The following is a 16,911-nucleotide window of genomic DNA, read 5'->3' as shown; positions in this document are numbered from 1 at the left end:
CGATACATTTACTAACACTTAGTGTTTATTTATACTTTCATCAAGTATAACATAAGATTTTGTGGTATCCACTATTGTAAATATTTTTAATTGAAGATTTAATTAGTTCATTGTATTCATATAGGGTCAAGGAGTGGAGCTCTAAAAAATCAACAAAATCGGAGTTAAAACTACCGTTAAATCGTGTTTTTTCGTTTATAACCGTCGAAAAGTTTTGTCCCGTTACTTGATCTCTGAATGTTTGTTTTTTGCAATTTTTGGTGTACACGATCTCGAAGCATATACAAACAAGTTTGACGGTTGGATCGTTGAAATTAGTTTCGTACAATGCGTTTCCCATCAAGTTCAATGGTATATTTATTTATTAAGTAGATTTTAATTTATTTATTTTATACTTATAACACTTAAGAAATTGAATGATATATATGTAAAAAAATTTATTGTGGGTTTTTATTAAAAAAATATATTATTGTGGAGTTTATGTAAAAAAAATTTGAATTTGAAAGGAGTAAAGTCACATTTGCAATAATTTTTATAATAATTTAAAAAAAAAAAAAAAAAAACTTGCGCGACGTCAAATTGTAAACCTACGTTGCGCAAGTTGTGAAAATTTGGGCGGAACAATAGTGAAAAATGGGCGCTTTGTTTTCAATTTTCCAAGTTTAATTGGACCTCTTTCCCGTAGACCTCTCTTCCCTCTCGCTCATCTCTCCCTCTTTCTTTCCCGTAGCCCTCTCTTCCCTCTCGCTCATCTCTCCCTCTTTCTTTCCCGTAGACCTCTCTCTCCTCTTCGCAAGCTTTCCTCTTCGGCCACGCCACTACGGGCAGCCACCCGAATCTCGAAGCCGACGCGAATCAAGTCCCAAAATCAAGGTAAGGGTTTTTGATTTTCGAAGGGTTTTGTTATTTAGCGTTCAAATTGCATGTTATTTAGGGTTTCTGATAAAATTGGATGTTGGTTCTGGTTTGCAGAGGGGTTGATGGGTTGCAGGTAGAGAGAGGGATCACACTCTCAGTCGCTACCAGAACCTTTTCGTTTCTACTCCTGCTGCAATTCAATTTCACCTCATCGTTTTTTCTCCGTTCTGAGAGAACGGTTCGCGCGACCATACCGAAAGCATCACAGCGCCTCAGCTCAAGGTCCTTCTTCTTCGTCTTCATTCTTTTGGCCCTAAACTTCTCAAAATCCCCAATTTTTGTTTTGTTATATGTAAACAGTGTTTCTGTAGAAGTTTCAAATTGAGTGCTTAGTTGAAATGGGGTATTTGGATATGAATTTTTTTTTGCTTTATTCTTCTTCTCTTCCCCTATACTTCCCAAAATCCTAATTTTTGCTTTTTTATATGTAATTTTTTTTACGGGATTTCTCATAATTTTAAATTTCAATGTAATTTTTGTGTGAAAATTTTATTGCTTTTTTATGATGTCGTCTTGGTTGATTGACATTTGCTTATTTGAAATGGGTATGTTGGATGTCAAAATTTTATTGATTTTTTCTTCTTCTTCCTCAAATCCCCAAGTGCTTATTTTGTGTGTTCTTTCGATTTCTGAGTTTAATTAATTGGTGCACTTTTCTGAGTTTAATATCATCAATATAGTGCTTCTTAATATATATCGTCAAATATGTAATATTGAAATATGATGCTATGAAATGCTTAAGATATTGATAGTATAGTACATTAATGCAATCTCTTTATCACACCCTGCAATTCATGAAGTGTAAGCTTGAGATATGTATCCTTATAGTTTTTACAAGAAAGTTAACTTTATCCTTTCTAGGAACATTCCTACCCTGGTGACATTTTCGTTGTATTTCTGATGGATTCCAGATTTCTAGTGGATTTAGCGTAGGGTTTTCGTTGGATTGTGGTCTTAGTGTGGTGAAGAAAAATCAGAGGACAGGGAGGGGAAACTTATGCTTCAAGACGAAACTAAAGTTTTAACCTATTCCAGCTTCATTTTGATCTAGGTAGAGATATATGAATAGATTAGTAATCTCGATGCTTTTAGATTTAGTAAAGAACTGTTTGTTAATAAATTATCTTGAATCAATTATTTTTGAAACATTTTTTATTCTGGTTATTACGTACATCTTCAAATTCCAGTTCAAGATACTTTAGGGTTAAAGATAGACTCATTTGAAGACTCAAATTTCTAGTTGAGTTGTTATCGGAGGACATATTCAAATTTCCTGGTGATGAGACCGCTAAGCAGCTTCATGTAAGTATATGTAATTGTTATTATTCTTATATGTATGAATCGTTCAAATATTATTTATATTCTGTTATTAAACATTAAATGTTTTTTTCTTTATTATTACAGGTTGCTATGGTGGAACAACGCTCTGCTGTTCTCCAAGAAGCAACATCGCAGCTTCCCCCGGAGACCCCGATCGAGGATGTCACGGTACCTGAGGATGCAGGTTTTCAAATCCTGACTAATGTAATGGATCAGAACTTCGGTCGTCGTCATGGCAAGGTTGTTCGGTGTATGGGGAAAGCGCGAGTTCGTGAGACGGGTGCCTCTTCTTCTAGATCGAACACAATAGAGGTCAGTGCATTGAAGGAGGAAGTGACAACCCTAAAGGGTCAGCTTGCGGTCCAAGGCGAGAAGATGAAGGCTCGAGACTAGCAGATGAAGCCCCAGGAAGAGCAGATTAGGGCCCAGGGCGAGCAGATTAGGGTCCAGGGCGAGAAGATGAATGCCTATGTTGGGCACGTGAGAGACCTTGTACGAGCCATACAGATGTCCGGTCTCCAAATCTCGCTACCAGAACCTGAACTTGATACACCTTCAACCTTCGAGCCATTTCACCCTGCCGATACCTAGTAGCCTGATGAATCAAACCTAGAAGACTACTTTTAGTTTTTTTTTTTTTTTTTGTTCGAACATCTTGTATGTATATTTTCATATATTTTATAATTAAATACTTTTCCTTAGTTAATTAATTATTTATAATTTAATTACAATATTTATTAAAAAATTTAAAAATAATATTTTTGATCAAAACATAAAAAAGGGCTTTGCGCAACGAAGATTCTACCTACGTTGCTTAAAGGCACCTATGCCACTTTGCGCGACGCATGTCCTTACGTTGCGGAAAAAGGTTTAGGTGGCTTTGCGCGACGTAGCTACGTCGTGCAAGGTGGCTTGGCGCGACGAAGAAGAAATATACGTCGCTCAAAGCCTCTTTGCGCAACGTAGGCTGCGTCGCGCAAAGCCACCTTGCGCGACGCATGTTTCATCTTCGTCGCGCAAAGCCACCTTGCGCGACGTAGACTGCGTCGCGCAAAGCCTCCTTGCGCGACGTAGGCTGCGTCGCGCAAGGTGGCTTTGCGCGACGCATGTTTCTTCTTCGTCGCGCAAACCCTTCTGTCACTGCCTTGCCACGACGGTTATTGCGCGACGAAGGTGCGTTGGGCTAAGTTTTGCGCGACGTTTTTTGACTTTGCGCGACGAAGGACCTACGTCGCGCAAAGTGTTTTTTTTACTAGTATTATTTCTTATGCCTTTGCATATTATTTGAGAATTCGAATCACATTCACCAATTTGATACTAAAAATATATACAGAAACAAAATGAAACACCTTACCAGAACACTAAGCAAAGAAAAATAACAACTCAAATAATTTACTTAAAAACGCAAATAGTAATTAAACAGTCGATGGACGATGCTTTATGCGATGATTCCTTTCCTTTTTCATTTATTTGAAAATTGTGAGATGCCTGACATGTGAGTCTGTGACAATATACAAGAAAACAATATAATTTTTTGCTAGTGTTGTATTATTTTCCTCTACTTTTGGAGAAACCAAAGTACAACAAAACTTAAAAAAAAAACATAAAGTGAAAAATATTCTTCAATATATTTTCCAAAGCACTATTGTGGAAAGCTTCTCTTTGAAGGTTTTGCATTTTTTAAAAAGAAAATACCAGCTCTGTAGTCCACCTTACAAGGAGCCGGCACTTATAGATGAATTTCAGCATTCCCGGATCACGATCATATAATTTATCAGCGTTATATATCGAACTCAAGACATGACATGTGACCTTCTGCTCATGTTTAATTTATTGAATTGCTTTGGGTTATTTTCCACTCTCATCCTTTCTTTTTGTATTTTAATTATTTTGCGCAATGTAAAAAGAATAAAGCATTCAGATTTATTAATTTTATGTTTCCTTTTAATACAAACCTTTTTGCGACTCCAATTTTCAATTCAATCGTCCTTTTGTAATATTTTCAAAAAAAAAAAAAACAAATGAGGAATTGGTAAGATATAAGATGATGAATGATGAAAATACACATGAATAAGATGAACACTAAACTGATAATACGCGGTATGAGTCACGATTTTGTACTCTTTTGTCGACGTCTTAATAATTGTAGATTTTATTTTATATTGAAAATTTGTAATTGGTATCATTGTGTTATTTTTTTAGTAACTAGTATTTGCCTACACATTTTGTGTGTATGAACACATTTTTTTAGAAAATGAGAAGGAGAGAGGGAGAGAGAGGGAGAGAGAGAGAGAACGTGAAGGGAGTGAGAGGTTTTTGCTTTCGGTTTATTTTTATTTATTTTTATTTAACATTGGAGGTATTTTAACATCATTTGTAAGTGAGGTTTCAATACAAAACAGTAAAATTTGGACCTGTGAAATTACATTATTACCCATCATTTTTTGTGTGATAGAAGACTAATTTGTCTTTTCATCTTTTTTTGGTTGACAAAGAGGGTTATATTAATTAGTAAAGATTATTCGAAGTAGATATTATGTCCAACGGTTTTGTGTAAGTATTAGAAAATAAAATTTAATTTGAAACATAACATTAGTACGACAATTCCACATGTTACGTCTTGAATTTGATTCCTGATACTGGTGAATTACGCAATGATGGTCAATGGAAGCTACCTCTATGAGTCTTCTCTGTTCCCGAAAAAGCTATGGTGATGCAGTCACCAACTATTTTTTTTTTAAAAGAAAAAAAAACATTAGTACAACAATTGAACCAACATTAGTCCTATGTTCAAGAATGAATTCTCAAGATAATATCAATAGTATTTCAATATTATTGTAACTAACAAAATGTATTAATTGTATTATTCATACATTATCGATAGAAATAAATCTTCTCCATATCCCTTTCTTTTAATCCACCAAGTTTGAGAAGTCGGGCCGTTAAAATTTGATCTAACGGCTACAAACAGGGGTCCACTTTAAAAGTTATAATAACTTTAACCGTTAGATCAAATTTCAATGATCCGAATTCTCGAACTTGATGGATTAAGAGAAACAGATCCGTATAGGATCCATTTCCATTATGGACAACGTCAACAACACAGAAGTGATGTGATACAACATAAAATACATTAATTTGTTTTAAGTTGTACATATGTGCATGGATGTGACTGTGACTGGCGCATAAAAAACGTGGCACCACACAAGCTGTTTGCTATAATCCAAGAAAAACAGACACTAATCTAATCAGATGCATGATCTGATCTGACTGGGAAGTCCACACAACTCCAGGAACCAAAGCCTAAATTCCTAATCAAGCCAAGAGCTCTTCCTTCATCTTGAAGGTTTCTCACCAACTAAATAGACAAAATTACCATAATTAGTTGTTAATCTTAAACCTAGATCCTTCCTCTTGGTTTCTCCCAAATAAGCCATGCAACCCCACAAGAGGAATGTGTGTGGCCATACAAGGATACGTACTTGACATTAGTTCTAATGGTTTAAAACCAACGGTTATATTTTATATACAAGAATTGATTGTTTACAACCATTAAATTTTGTAATAATCACATGTGGCCCCAGTGTTTGGAGGCGAATTCCAAGTATGTACGTTATGGGTTCGATTCCTGTCATTGATGTACTGCTTGATGCTGACTAGCGAGATGCTGAAATACCTCTGTAAGTCTTTATATCCTCTGAAATGGTGGACTGCCGTTACGAAGTCACCAGCTGATTTTTTATTTTTTATTTTTTAAAGAAAGATAAAGCCTAACATTGTAGATGGAACTAGAAAATGAAAGAAATCTAAAACAAGAGGCCTACGAAATTGAAAACCAGTGGCCAAATGGATATGATAGCTAAGTTGCCAAAGTTCTACATTGATCAAAGGAAAGAAAACTTGCTAATATTGCCACTTAGGAAAGGACATGTGTGTCCCAGGTGGCAGAATTCCAAGGGGACGTGGCAAAACACAAGTAGCATCTAATCCATCTTGAAAATTGTGCCACTCATTGGTGGGCCCACTTGGAACTTATCAATAAAACTGATATTTCGTTAGGTTTTTAAACATCAAGAAAAATTTACATAGCACAAATATACATCACACTAGTATATACTTATAAATAAAGTGTGAGATTTTTTGCTTAGTTGTTAAAACTGAACGAGAGAAAGAGAGGAAGAGAATGAAAGAGAACGTGAAAGTAAGGAGAAAGGAAAAGAAAGAAATGTTGTTTTTTATTTTTTTAATTAAAAATGTTAAACTTACATATAAATAAAACTTTTTAAAAGAAAATTTTGTTTTATAAAATTAGGTTACTTTCTTTAATCTTCAACATGAAAACCATTTGTGTCAGAACGGTGGTTTGTTGGCGCTCTGACACAACCTCTCACCTTAGCCATCACAAACTCCTCCTCAACGAATTAAAGCATCGTTTAAAAGCAAAAACTGTAGCTTTTTCTTTCCTGGGAATCAATCTAAAATCTACCTTGTTTTATTAGCCACCTTTCCCTTCCTATAAATATATTCTTATTCCTTCCATATGATGCTGTAGCTACCTCCCTTCCCAGATTCCTTTGCTCTCAAATTTCAAAAGTGCCATATTTTAAAAGAGATCAGATTTCTGGATTTGAAGACTAGAAATTATGTGTCACCCTTCAGGCGTGCCTAATTTGGTGAGGTTCAGAGTGAGAGACTTGGCGGTGCTGCAGCAGCAGCATCGCAGATGGCTTCTTTTGCAGGCGCCTGCGGCGGTTGAGACGACAGCGAACCTGCATGCGGCTGCAGCTGCGGCTAGAAGGGTTGGAGAGGCTGCAGCTGGAGGTGGCAACGGTGGCGGCGATACTCGGTGGTGCTTGTGCTCGCCGACGCAGCATCCGGGGTCGTTCCGGTGTAGGCAACACCATGCTGAGTATGTTTGGGGTGGTGGCCGGAATTTGAGAAAAGATATGTCCAGTAATTAATTAGTCCAAGTTTTTATTATGCATAATAATAATTATAATATATTTTTAGTTTCCCCTTCCAACGGTTCCCTATTTTTTATTGCATTCGATATCCTGCTGGTGATGATAAACAAATTTATATATCGAAAATTCGAACTCAGATGCATAAGGAAAACACACTCGCTCTAGCTGTTATTCTAATTACATTCATTTCTGCTATTATTAGCATTTTATCAAGGTTTTTTTAGTAGATCTCGCGTTTAATCAAGTTGGATAGTGCAGTTAGTTCGAGTTTGAATTCGTAGTAGAAAGTTCCAGGATTTAGTCGCATAGGATTTCTTGATTTGGTGAATTAGAAGGAAGCAATCCCTTTCCGAGTGGAATATCGCTATTAGAATATAAACACTAATCATTGAGTTTTTTTTTTTTTTTTTTTTTTTTTTCTTTAGTACATCGGCATTTTTACATTAAGGGGAGAAAGAGTTCGACAAAGCCACATAATGAACATCTTAATTTGGTATCGAATTCGCCATCCACGAGATTTGAACTTAAGACCTCTCACTTCCAAATAAAAAAGAATAACACCAGTCAGACCGTAGTACTGAGTGACCACTCAGTTAGCATTTACGTGTTGGAAAAGAATAAGTCCCTGTCCCTAAACCAAATTCTATTCCAATGTTGACATTTTACATTATTGCATTTTGGCTCTTAGTGTGCACGAAATTTGTGGCCGTTGGATCATTCGTGGCAATTGACAAGTTTCAATCGCAAAGTTGACTCAGGAACCAAATATATGACAGTATAGTGAAACAAGTAAAAGCCTTCCCCAATGGATTTCATTTACATTCTCTGTACTTTGAATTGTAAAACACAAGCTAAACGAATTCCTTCGAATGGTTTTCTTTTGCTATTCAATCAAGCACTCTGTTCACATTCTACATGCTGATTGCGATCGGTTTGAAGTCGATAATTATGCACAGGGAATGGAAGTTGTTAGAAACCGGAACTGTCATCTTCGCCTTCAGCACCGAAATTCGAGATTAAACAGCAGAACTCCATTGATATCACTGCAAGATTCAAACGAACTTAGTTAGTAGCTCAAGGACATTGAGGCGACAAAGTCTTGCAGGTGAAAATTCAAGGACATTGAGGAAGAAAATTATTGGGAGGTGATGATTCTCATGTACAGACATATCCACCAACACTAGTATGTGAAAACTTCTTTCGTAGAATAGTATAACGACCACAACAAAAAGAACGCCACTGCACTGGCTAATTCTTCCGTTAGCTCTAAGTACTCTACGACCAACTATAGCAGAGGAGGACGGAGCTTTCGAATGCACGCAATCGACGTGTGAATAGGAAATGAAAGAAAAGAATATCCTTACCTCAGAGTAGCAGTCTTCACGAACAACCGTCTGATTGTTTGTATCTACATATACTTCACACGATGCTCTTGCCTGATCAACATTAGAGATCACAATTAGAACAAATCACAAAACATAGCATCTAATCTAGCATGCACGATAAAGTGATTTAGCATCTAATCTGTGAGGTTGAAACACAACATAATCAATGGCCACTTCAGCCATCTCACCCTCATTCAATTGCACCATTTCACACGTATCTTTTCGAAAGTGATAAATCTATTGGCAGATAGCAATAGTTACTCTATCAATTCTGCGCCTATTCTTCGCACCGATCTTTCTCCTACCAAATCTGGGCTTCCTGTGACTCTACATTTTGCATCAGAAATAATTTTGCACCGATCATGAATGCATACACGAAAACTTAGTGACACCCTTCCTTACGAAACTTAGCGGCACCTTCCCTTTTAACTCAGCATATCCAACTCTCTGATAACAAAATTCAGTAGACCCAATTTCTTACAAATTTGAATAATCGAAGACTTTTTCAGTAATCAAAGTTTGCAGCTTTGTGTAAAAATTTCCCAAATTAATGCAGATTTTGATGCAAAATTTAATCTTTTTGCTCTCAATGTTCAAACAATCATCAGCGAGAACCAATTCCAAATAAAAGCTTCTACATTGAATCAAGAACAAATTTACCTTGATCGGAATCTTGAAGAACAAAACCCCCAAAGTTCCATCCACCGCCGTATCGGTATCAAAGGGAATTACCCCTTTCGCCAAATCCTCAAGCAAGTAAAACACGTCGTGGAGGACCTCAAGCCCGTCGACCACGAGCGTGGCGTTCACGTACGACGACGCTCTGGCCCTGACGTGCCCTCCGTCGGAGATCACAAACCCTAGCTCGCTCGCGCGGTACCCCACCGTGACTTTGAGCGAGTCGTAATTCAGGGAGAAGAAGTCGCGGTTTCGAACTCTGATGGTGAGAGAGAAGGATAGGTCGAGAGTGGGTTTGGGGGACGCGTTGACTCGGACGTGGTTGAGTTTGATTCGGGCGAGGTGGAGGGTGGGGTCGGAGGGGTAGAGGAAGAAGACGGCGGCAGAGAGGAGAAGGATGGTGGCGGTGATTGAGATGCAGAGGCGGAGAGAGCGTCCGCAGCAGTAGTGGGGAGTGGGACGGTAATGAGTTAGAACGACGACGTTTTGCTGAGGCTGTGGGTTGTTGAGGCCGGACGGGATCGGCGAGTAGAATGCGTACTCGCTCTTGGAGGAGGCCATGTTCGCCGGAACAGAGCTTTTTGGCTTTATTCCGCCGTGTTCAAATAGTCTGTTTATTTTCGTACGCAAAATATCAGGTTGTTGATTTGGTGGCGGATTACGTGGCAGGATCGAGGCCGTCAAAGTGGACCTTTACCAATCACATATGAAATTATGCAAATATTACGCCAATTTACACGTAGGGCCCCGAGAATTTTCACTTTGTAAATTTACCACCCATTTGGAGAAAAATAACAAATTACCATATTGTGAAAAAGGGATCACTTACGCTTAATTTATATTCGTAATTCCATGAAAGATTGATAATAGAAAATACTTTATAGACATGAAACAGATTTATCAATATTACAGTATCACTTTCTAATAATACATTGGCACGTATGTAGATTTTTTTTTTTTGACATAGCAATGTGCTATTCAATTGAAATACTAAGTGACGGTGAACCTGTTTTATGTAAATCTTATTCTTTTCAAGAGGAGGGGAGATGACATCCAATATCTGGAATTGATCAAAGTTGATGACTTTTTTTTATGAAGGAAGATGTATGATATTTTAATGTATTTGAATTGACGAAATTGACTATAGAAGTTGATGCATCATGCATGTAAGTCACATATCAAAAGAAATAGAATTGTAAAGATAATGTTTGGCTACTAAAAGACAAGGGGTTTCTCTTCAAAATACTTTGTAACCGATTTCGATCATAAACATGAAATTTCGTGAACCAATCACGAAGTATTTTGAGGAGTGAACCCTCCTCGTTCTTTGAATAGTTAAAGTTAATTCCAACGTAAATATATCGTCAAGGAAAAAAAAAAACTAAATGGAATTGTGAAGAATATATTAGACCTGAGTGATTAGTTGTAGCTATTCTTTGTTTAAGAAGTAAATACATAAAATGCGAAAACTTAGGTGCTATTTTGCAATTTTTCCAAAACTTGTTTTCGAGTGGAAGTGGTAAAATAAGGAGCGGCAATAGCGTATATCCCCGACTACCACAAAAACCCTAGAAAAACAGACTTCAGAAAGGCACCAACCAAACGGCGGTCTGCTGATGAATTTGGCGGGTGAGAGTGAGAGAGTCGAGAGAGAGTGCGGGAAATCAATGGATAACAAAGAAGCAGATCAGAAAGTGCCAATTTTTAGAGACATAAGGCGATATTACTGTGAATTCTGCGGCATCTGCCGCTCCAAAAAGGCTCTGATCGCTTCTCACATCCTCGATCACCACAAGGTTTCCATCTCCTTCTATTAAATTCTGTTTTTTATGATCGAATTATGAATTCTTACGAATTGGGTTTTTGAATTCGAGGGATTTACTGTTGTGGGTTGATTTGAGTTTGCAATTTAATCGTAATTTGAAATTTTGGGTTTTATTCGGATTGATTGTGTGAATTTTTATTTTGTTTTTGTTTTTTTCTTATATGTTGTAGGGTGAGATGGATATGGAAAAAGAGGCTGGTGGGGAAGGGGAAGGAGAGAAGGAAAAATCCAATACTTGCGAAGAATGTGGTGCTACTTTCAAGAAACCTGCACATCTGAAGCAACATATGCAAAGCCATTCCCTTGAGGTATTTGTTTGAATTCAAAGTTTTGTAGCTTTCACGTGTTTTCGTATTGGAAAAGTATGTAATTGGGTTATGAGTTTTGCACTGAAACCAGCTGATAAGGATTAGTTTGTGATAGTTTCATATCAGCTGATTGTGTCTATAGCTTTCCTTACTTTTTCGATGAAGTTTACGTCATGTTTGCAACAATTTAAGGTTGAAGTTTTGCAGGAATCAATATCTTTAAGAACTGTCTTTTGGATAGCGTGAAGCATTGGATCCCACACAAAGAACTCCAAAATGCAAGAGGTTTCGGACTTGAATGGACCAGTACCAGGTGGGAGACCTCCTGTGAAGCTCCATCAAGCGAGCCTCAATCACGTACCGTTCAGTTTGAGGTTTGAATGCTTGAACATGTGTAGCTTGTTTGTGAATTTGTTTTAGCTTATTCTTCACTTTTTGTATGAAGTTTTTTTTATGTTTGCATCAATTGAAGTTAAAATTTTTGCAGGAATCGACATTTTAATGAAGTATTCATTGGACAGCGTGAAGCATTGGATCCCACCCAAAGAACTCCAAAATGCAAGAGAGCTTGACTTGAGTGGACCAGTAACAGGTGGGAGACCTCCTGTGAAGCTCCATCAGGCGAGCCTCAATCACGTAATTTGAGATTCGAATTCGTGTCATGTGTATTTGTGTTCATGTGTATTTTGGAATTGTGGTTATGGTTTATGAATTTATGTTAGCTTATTCTGTACAGAGGCCATATGTTTGTTCGGTGGATGATTGCCATTCCAGCTTTAGAAGGAAGGACCACTTAAATCGCCATCTTCTTCAGCACCAAGGGAAACTCTTTAAGTGTTCAATTGAGAACTGTAATCGTGGATTTGTTTGCCAAGGTAACATGAGCAGGCATGTTAAAAAACTTCATAATGATGATGGCACTTATGTAGGAAGAGGTCAGAAACAGCATGTGTGCCAGGAAATTGGTTGTGGAAAGGTGTTCCAATTTGCTTCGAAACTGCAGAAGCATGAGAATTCTCATGGTAGCTTTAATTTCTAAATTCTGAATTCTTTTTTATGTTTTCCGTAGTATGTTTGCAAACTCTAAACGACATCCTTAATTTCTGTAGTTCATCTGGATTCAGTGGAGGCATTCTGCTCCGAACTAGGTTGTATGCAATATTTTACCAACGAGCAATGCCTTAAGGCCCATATCTTGTCCTCCCACCAACATGTTACATGCGAGATATGTGGTTCCAAGAAGCTGAAAAGGAATATCAAAAGGCATCTGCTCACCCATAAAGGGGGAGCGCCTTCAGTTGAGAGAATTAAATGCAGCTGTAATGGTTGTCTTCAAACATTTTCAACTGTAAGTTGCGGACTTTGAATGGTTGCATTAGTTTGGTACAAAAAATTATTGTTTGGCATTTTGTGTTGCCATGGTTAGTTTTTAATTATTTGCTTTTTCGGGTTTTGGCTGTACATTTGCAGAAATCAAATCTCACTCAACATGTCAAGGCTGTACACCTCGAAGATAAACCTTTTGTATGCAGCTTTTCAGGTTGTGGCATGAGATTTGCATACAAGCATGTAAGAGATAACCATGAGAAGACTGGACGCCATGTATATGCATATGTGAGTTTCGTACTTGGATATACTTCAATACCCTCCATATGTTGGATTTTCGGATAAGCATCTTTCCAGGAACATGCTACGTTATGGATTCATATGTGGAACATTATTGATTTGATTTGCAGGGGGATTTTGTAGAGGCTGATGAGCAATTCCAGTCAAGGCCAAGGGGTGGCTGCAAGAGGAAGTGCCCCTCTGTGGAAATGCTCTTACGAAAACGGGTGACTCCACCAGATCAGTTGGGCCTAGAGCCTGACTACCTCTCGTGGTTGCTCTCACAAGACGCGGAGGATGGGAATTGAGTCATGGCGTTCTAGTTAAAATTACCGCACACGTCAGTACTAACTTATGAGAGTGAGTTAGGAAGTAGATAGATATGGATGTTGGATGGTGTAATGAATCTCAACACTATAAATATATATATAGCATTTTTGTATTCAACAAAGTCTTGGTAAGTAATCATGGAGAGAATTGTGCTATGCTTCGCACTTTTAGATTGTTCGCCAGTGCTTTTATATCAGAGTATTACCATTCACCTCACATCTGAGGTTCCCCCTCCAGGGCAGCAATCACATCCTTTACAGATGCACTACGGGGTGCCATCCTTGTTTCGAGCACGATAACTTATTGTTTTTGTCGCCCCTTTTCTCTGTTTCTCGATTGTCCTTCATGCTTCCTCCGGCTGTTGATGTAGGCACGCGGTAAACATGACCTTTCCTTGACGTTCTTGCCGAGCTTGCCCATCGGCCATAAGTTTCCATTTCGACTGCATGTCATCTCCTCTGACAGCAGCTCGGAGAGCAGCATTTGCTGCTGCTCTCGTCCTCATAATTTGTTCGTCATCCTCTTTGTTTGCCTATAATATCAAGCACTAAATTAACAAGATGGCTGCTCATATACCAATACCACTCTCTCCCATTTTGAAGTTTCTATGATGGTTGCTATGTAATGTTTTTTTTTTCTTTTCTTGACAAACAATAAATAATTTAAACTATAGAGAAGAGAATTCAAACTTGGGTGCAAAGCGAGAGAACACTGGTCTAGAGTGAACCTGGCTAAGGCTAGGTCCGCTTTACATATACATACACTTAAAACCTACGTAAAATTTACGTAATATCTCCTATTTTTGTGTTTCCGGATTTGGCATGGATTGGTCTTATTTTTTTTTTTTTAAAGAATGAAAACTCTATGTTTCTTGATTTGGCGTCGATTTGGTCTAGTTTTTCCTTTGTCAACTAGGAACTTATAGCTTTTCCCTTGTCAATTAGAACTTACGCTTATATTAATTTCCTACTACAATCAGGATTCGGTACATATATTAGTCTAAGTGAAGAATTGTTGCGTTCTCATATCAACTTTTGCTTAACATCAATCGAAATTCAGGATCGTTCTTGCTCTGAAAGATACTTGGGGTTCAAGTAATCTTATTACTGGAATGGGTTGTGCGAGTAGCAGAGTAGTGTCCTCAGTCTCACGAGTAGAATCTGAGGTGATTACTGAGAAATCGAACAACAGTCTGATTGTGGACAGTGGAACTGAAGCGGTTCTTGTTGGTGGGGATAAGGCTCAGAGACCTCCGAGTTTGCTTTATAATATTCTACCGAAGCAATGGCGTGGTGAGCAGGTGGCGGCCGGGTGGCCACACTGGCTTGTGGAGGCATGCGGGGAGGCACTCAATGGGTGGATTCCGCGGAGCGCAGACACGTTCGAAAAAATTGAGAAGATCGGTGGCGGAACTTATGGTAATGTGTACAAAGCTAGAGATACGGTCACGGGAAAAATTGTTGCCCTAAAGAAAGTTAGGTTTGATGTTAAGCAGCCCGGGAGCCTTAAATATATGGCTAGGGAAATTGTAATTTTGCGGCAACTGGATCATCCCAATGTGATCAAGCTGGAAGGTCTGATCATGTCGAGGTTGTCGGCATGTAGTTTGTACTTGGTGTTTGAGTACATGGAGCATGATCTAGCCGGACTTGCCGCAATGCCGGAAATTAAATTTACTGAAGCTCAGATAAAATGTTACATGCACCAACTACTATCTGCGCTCGAGCACTGCCACAGGCGCGGCGTGCTTCACCGTGACATTAAAGGAGCAAATATTTTGGTAGACAACAGAGGAGTACTTAAAATTGCTGATTTCGGAATGGCTACATTTTTTGATCGGTGGTCAAAACAGCGTCGTCCCATGACGAATATGGTGGTCACGCTGTGGTATCGACCTCCCGAGCTGCTTCTAGGGGCTACAAATTACGGGGAGGGGGTGGACCTTTGGAGTGCGGGTTGCATCTTAGCGGAGTTATTAGCTAGGAAACCTATCCTGCCTGGCAAGACAGAGTTGAATCAACTACATAAGATATACAAATTATGTGGTACACCTTCAGATGAATACCGGAAATCAGCAAAGTTGCAGTATGTGAATCGATATTATAGATGGCCGGTGCCTTGCGAAAGACGCATAAGAACGGAGTTCAAAGATTTTCCGGCGTCATCGTTGCCTCTTATTGAAACTCTTCTCGCATTCGATCCAGAGGAAAGGCAGACCGCCACGGCTGCATTGAGCAGTGAGTTTTTCATGACAGCGCCTTTTGCTTGTGAGCCTCGTGGCCTCCCACAGTATCCCCCAGCCAAACAAATCGATGCTGAACGCCGGTACCACGAGGCTGCTCAACTTAGACCTAACGGTAGAGTTGAGCTGGGCGATGCTGCTGCAAAGAAAACTTGCACATTTCGACGTACTCCAGCTAGTGCTAGTATGCCGGATCTAGATCAAATGGTGAAAAATTTGATTCCGGATTGACCTAGTTGTAGGAGTAATTTTTCAGTGTAACTGAAAGTAAAAGAGATGGTAAGTAAAAGATGGTGGACTTCCAACCTTAATGGCTACATAACAATCGTAAATGTTCAGTATTACAGATGTTTGCAACGCATCTACATTTTTAGGCAATATTTTTAGTGAGATAACATCCGGAAGGCAAGCTACCGCGCTTGCAGGAATAGTGGTGGTGGACAGTATTTTAGGAGAACCATATGTAACGCTTTTCTTTCTTAGTCACAAAAAATGGTTCAAGGTTAAGTTAGTATTATAATAAATAGATTTAATTAAATATTCAATTCTTTTCAATGCAATGAAAAATTGTTCACGTTACATTTCCGACCTTTCTAACATGAAATGGTGTAAAATTTGGCATCAACCACTAATAATATATAATATATCAAATTCAGAATTTAGTTATGTAATTATAATTATTGTCAAATGATCTTTCACTAACACATTTAAAATATTATTTTCTAAAATTCAAATATGTAAGTCATAAAGATTATTCTATTCTCATCTTGTATTTACTTGGATACGATAACGAAAAGATCGCAAGTTTGAATTTATAGAATGAGTGTTTTCACTACCACTCCTTTTACTCCTACAATAATTAGAAAAATGCATGGATTGGACTAAAATATTTTGGAACCTTGGATAAAGGTTTCGATTAATGAATCCAAGAAAGTTTGACATGAAAGACTAAGGAGAATGCGACGGCACGCAAGCATCCAATACCATGCGATAAGATATCGTTCTACTACTTGTTATTATTGGAGCCATTAACAAAAAAATATCAGGTGTTGCATATGATATGCACTTGATGTATATAAACTGACTAAAATCATAGCCTTACAAAACTCATCTGTTTCAGATATCCATATTATGGTCTAGAGAAAAGAAGAAGAATGAAAGGAGGCAATACATAACAGCCAGTACTCTTCATAATAAAATAAAAAATAAAAAAAAATTGAGAGCTCTGTGAGGTGGCACCACCTGCCCTTGTCAAGATCAGTCTTGCCTATACGTATTTCTCAAGTAACTTTACCAATAATCACTTAGTACTATTTTGATGAAAATGGATATGTTT

General features: G+C 38.1%; 3 protein-coding genes and 1 long non-coding RNA gene across 12 annotated transcripts; 3 read left to right on the top strand and 1 right to left on the bottom strand.

Annotated features, from left to right (window-relative positions):
• The first annotated feature begins 677 nt into the window (after nucleotides 1-677).
• Nucleotides 678-2,944, top strand: LOC114827675 (uncharacterized). Of its 4 annotated transcripts, none has more exons than XR_011576293.1 (4): nucleotides 678-873; nucleotides 973-1,140; nucleotides 1,830-2,220; nucleotides 2,323-2,944. It is a non-coding gene; the product is annotated as an uncharacterized lncRNA (long non-coding RNA). The 4 variants fall into 4 exon arrangements; XR_011576291.1 differs by having other exon boundaries at nucleotides 1,780-2,220; XR_011576292.1 differs by having other exon boundaries at nucleotides 973-1,969; nucleotides 2,106-2,220.
• Nucleotides 2,945-7,983: 5,039 nt separating this feature from the next.
• LOC103449036 (uncharacterized) lies at nucleotides 7,984-10,076 on the bottom strand. Of its 2 annotated transcripts, XM_008388314.4 has the most exons (3): nucleotides 9,248-10,076; nucleotides 8,567-8,638; nucleotides 7,984-8,245 (listed from the first exon to the last, which is right to left on the bottom strand). In XM_008388314.4, the coding sequence occupies exons 1-3, from the start codon at nucleotides 9,824-9,826 to the stop codon at nucleotides 8,243-8,245; spliced, it is 654 nt and encodes a 217-aa protein (XP_008386536.2). In that variant the 5' UTR covers nucleotides 9,827-10,076; the 3' UTR covers nucleotides 7,984-8,242. The 2 variants fall into 2 exon arrangements, with proteins under 2 accessions (XP_008386536.2, XP_070662148.1); XM_070806047.1 differs by lacking the exons at nucleotides 7,984-8,245; nucleotides 8,567-8,638 and adding an exon at nucleotides 8,782-9,034.
• A 707-nt stretch (nucleotides 10,077-10,783) lies between these two features.
• Nucleotides 10,784-13,454, top strand: LOC103449046 (transcription factor IIIA-like). Of its 5 annotated transcripts, none has more exons than XM_070806035.1 (8): nucleotides 10,808-11,061; nucleotides 11,261-11,398; nucleotides 11,606-11,772; nucleotides 11,886-12,034; nucleotides 12,135-12,420; nucleotides 12,508-12,746; nucleotides 12,869-13,012; nucleotides 13,135-13,454. In XM_070806035.1, exons 4-8 carry the CDS (start codon nucleotides 11,900-11,902, stop codon nucleotides 13,309-13,311), a joined length of 981 nt encoding a protein of 326 aa, XP_070662136.1. In that variant the 5' UTR covers nucleotides 10,808-11,061; nucleotides 11,261-11,398; nucleotides 11,606-11,772; nucleotides 11,886-11,899; the 3' UTR covers nucleotides 13,312-13,454. The 5 variants fall into 5 exon arrangements, with proteins under 5 accessions (XP_008386545.2, XP_070662136.1, XP_070662138.1 ...); XM_070806037.1 differs by having other exon boundaries at nucleotides 10,818-11,061; nucleotides 11,886-12,019; XM_029109884.2 differs by lacking the exon at nucleotides 11,606-11,772 and having other exon boundaries at nucleotides 10,818-11,061.
• A 990-nt stretch (nucleotides 13,455-14,444) lies between these two features.
• Nucleotides 14,445-16,277, top strand: LOC103452599 (probable serine/threonine-protein kinase At1g54610). The gene has a single exon (XM_008392111.4). It carries the CDS (start codon nucleotides 14,445-14,447, stop codon nucleotides 15,804-15,806), a length of 1,362 nt encoding a protein of 453 aa, XP_008390333.2. The 3' UTR covers nucleotides 15,807-16,277.
• The last annotated feature ends 634 nt before the right edge of the window (nucleotides 16,278-16,911 follow it).

The sequence above is a fragment of the Malus domestica genome, chromosome 02 (genome assembly GCF_042453785.1).
Source record: "Malus domestica chromosome 02, GDT2T_hap1".
Classification (NCBI taxonomy): Eukaryota; Viridiplantae; Streptophyta; class Magnoliopsida; order Rosales; family Rosaceae; genus Malus; species Malus domestica.
This window is presented reverse-complemented; position numbering and strand designations above follow the sequence as displayed.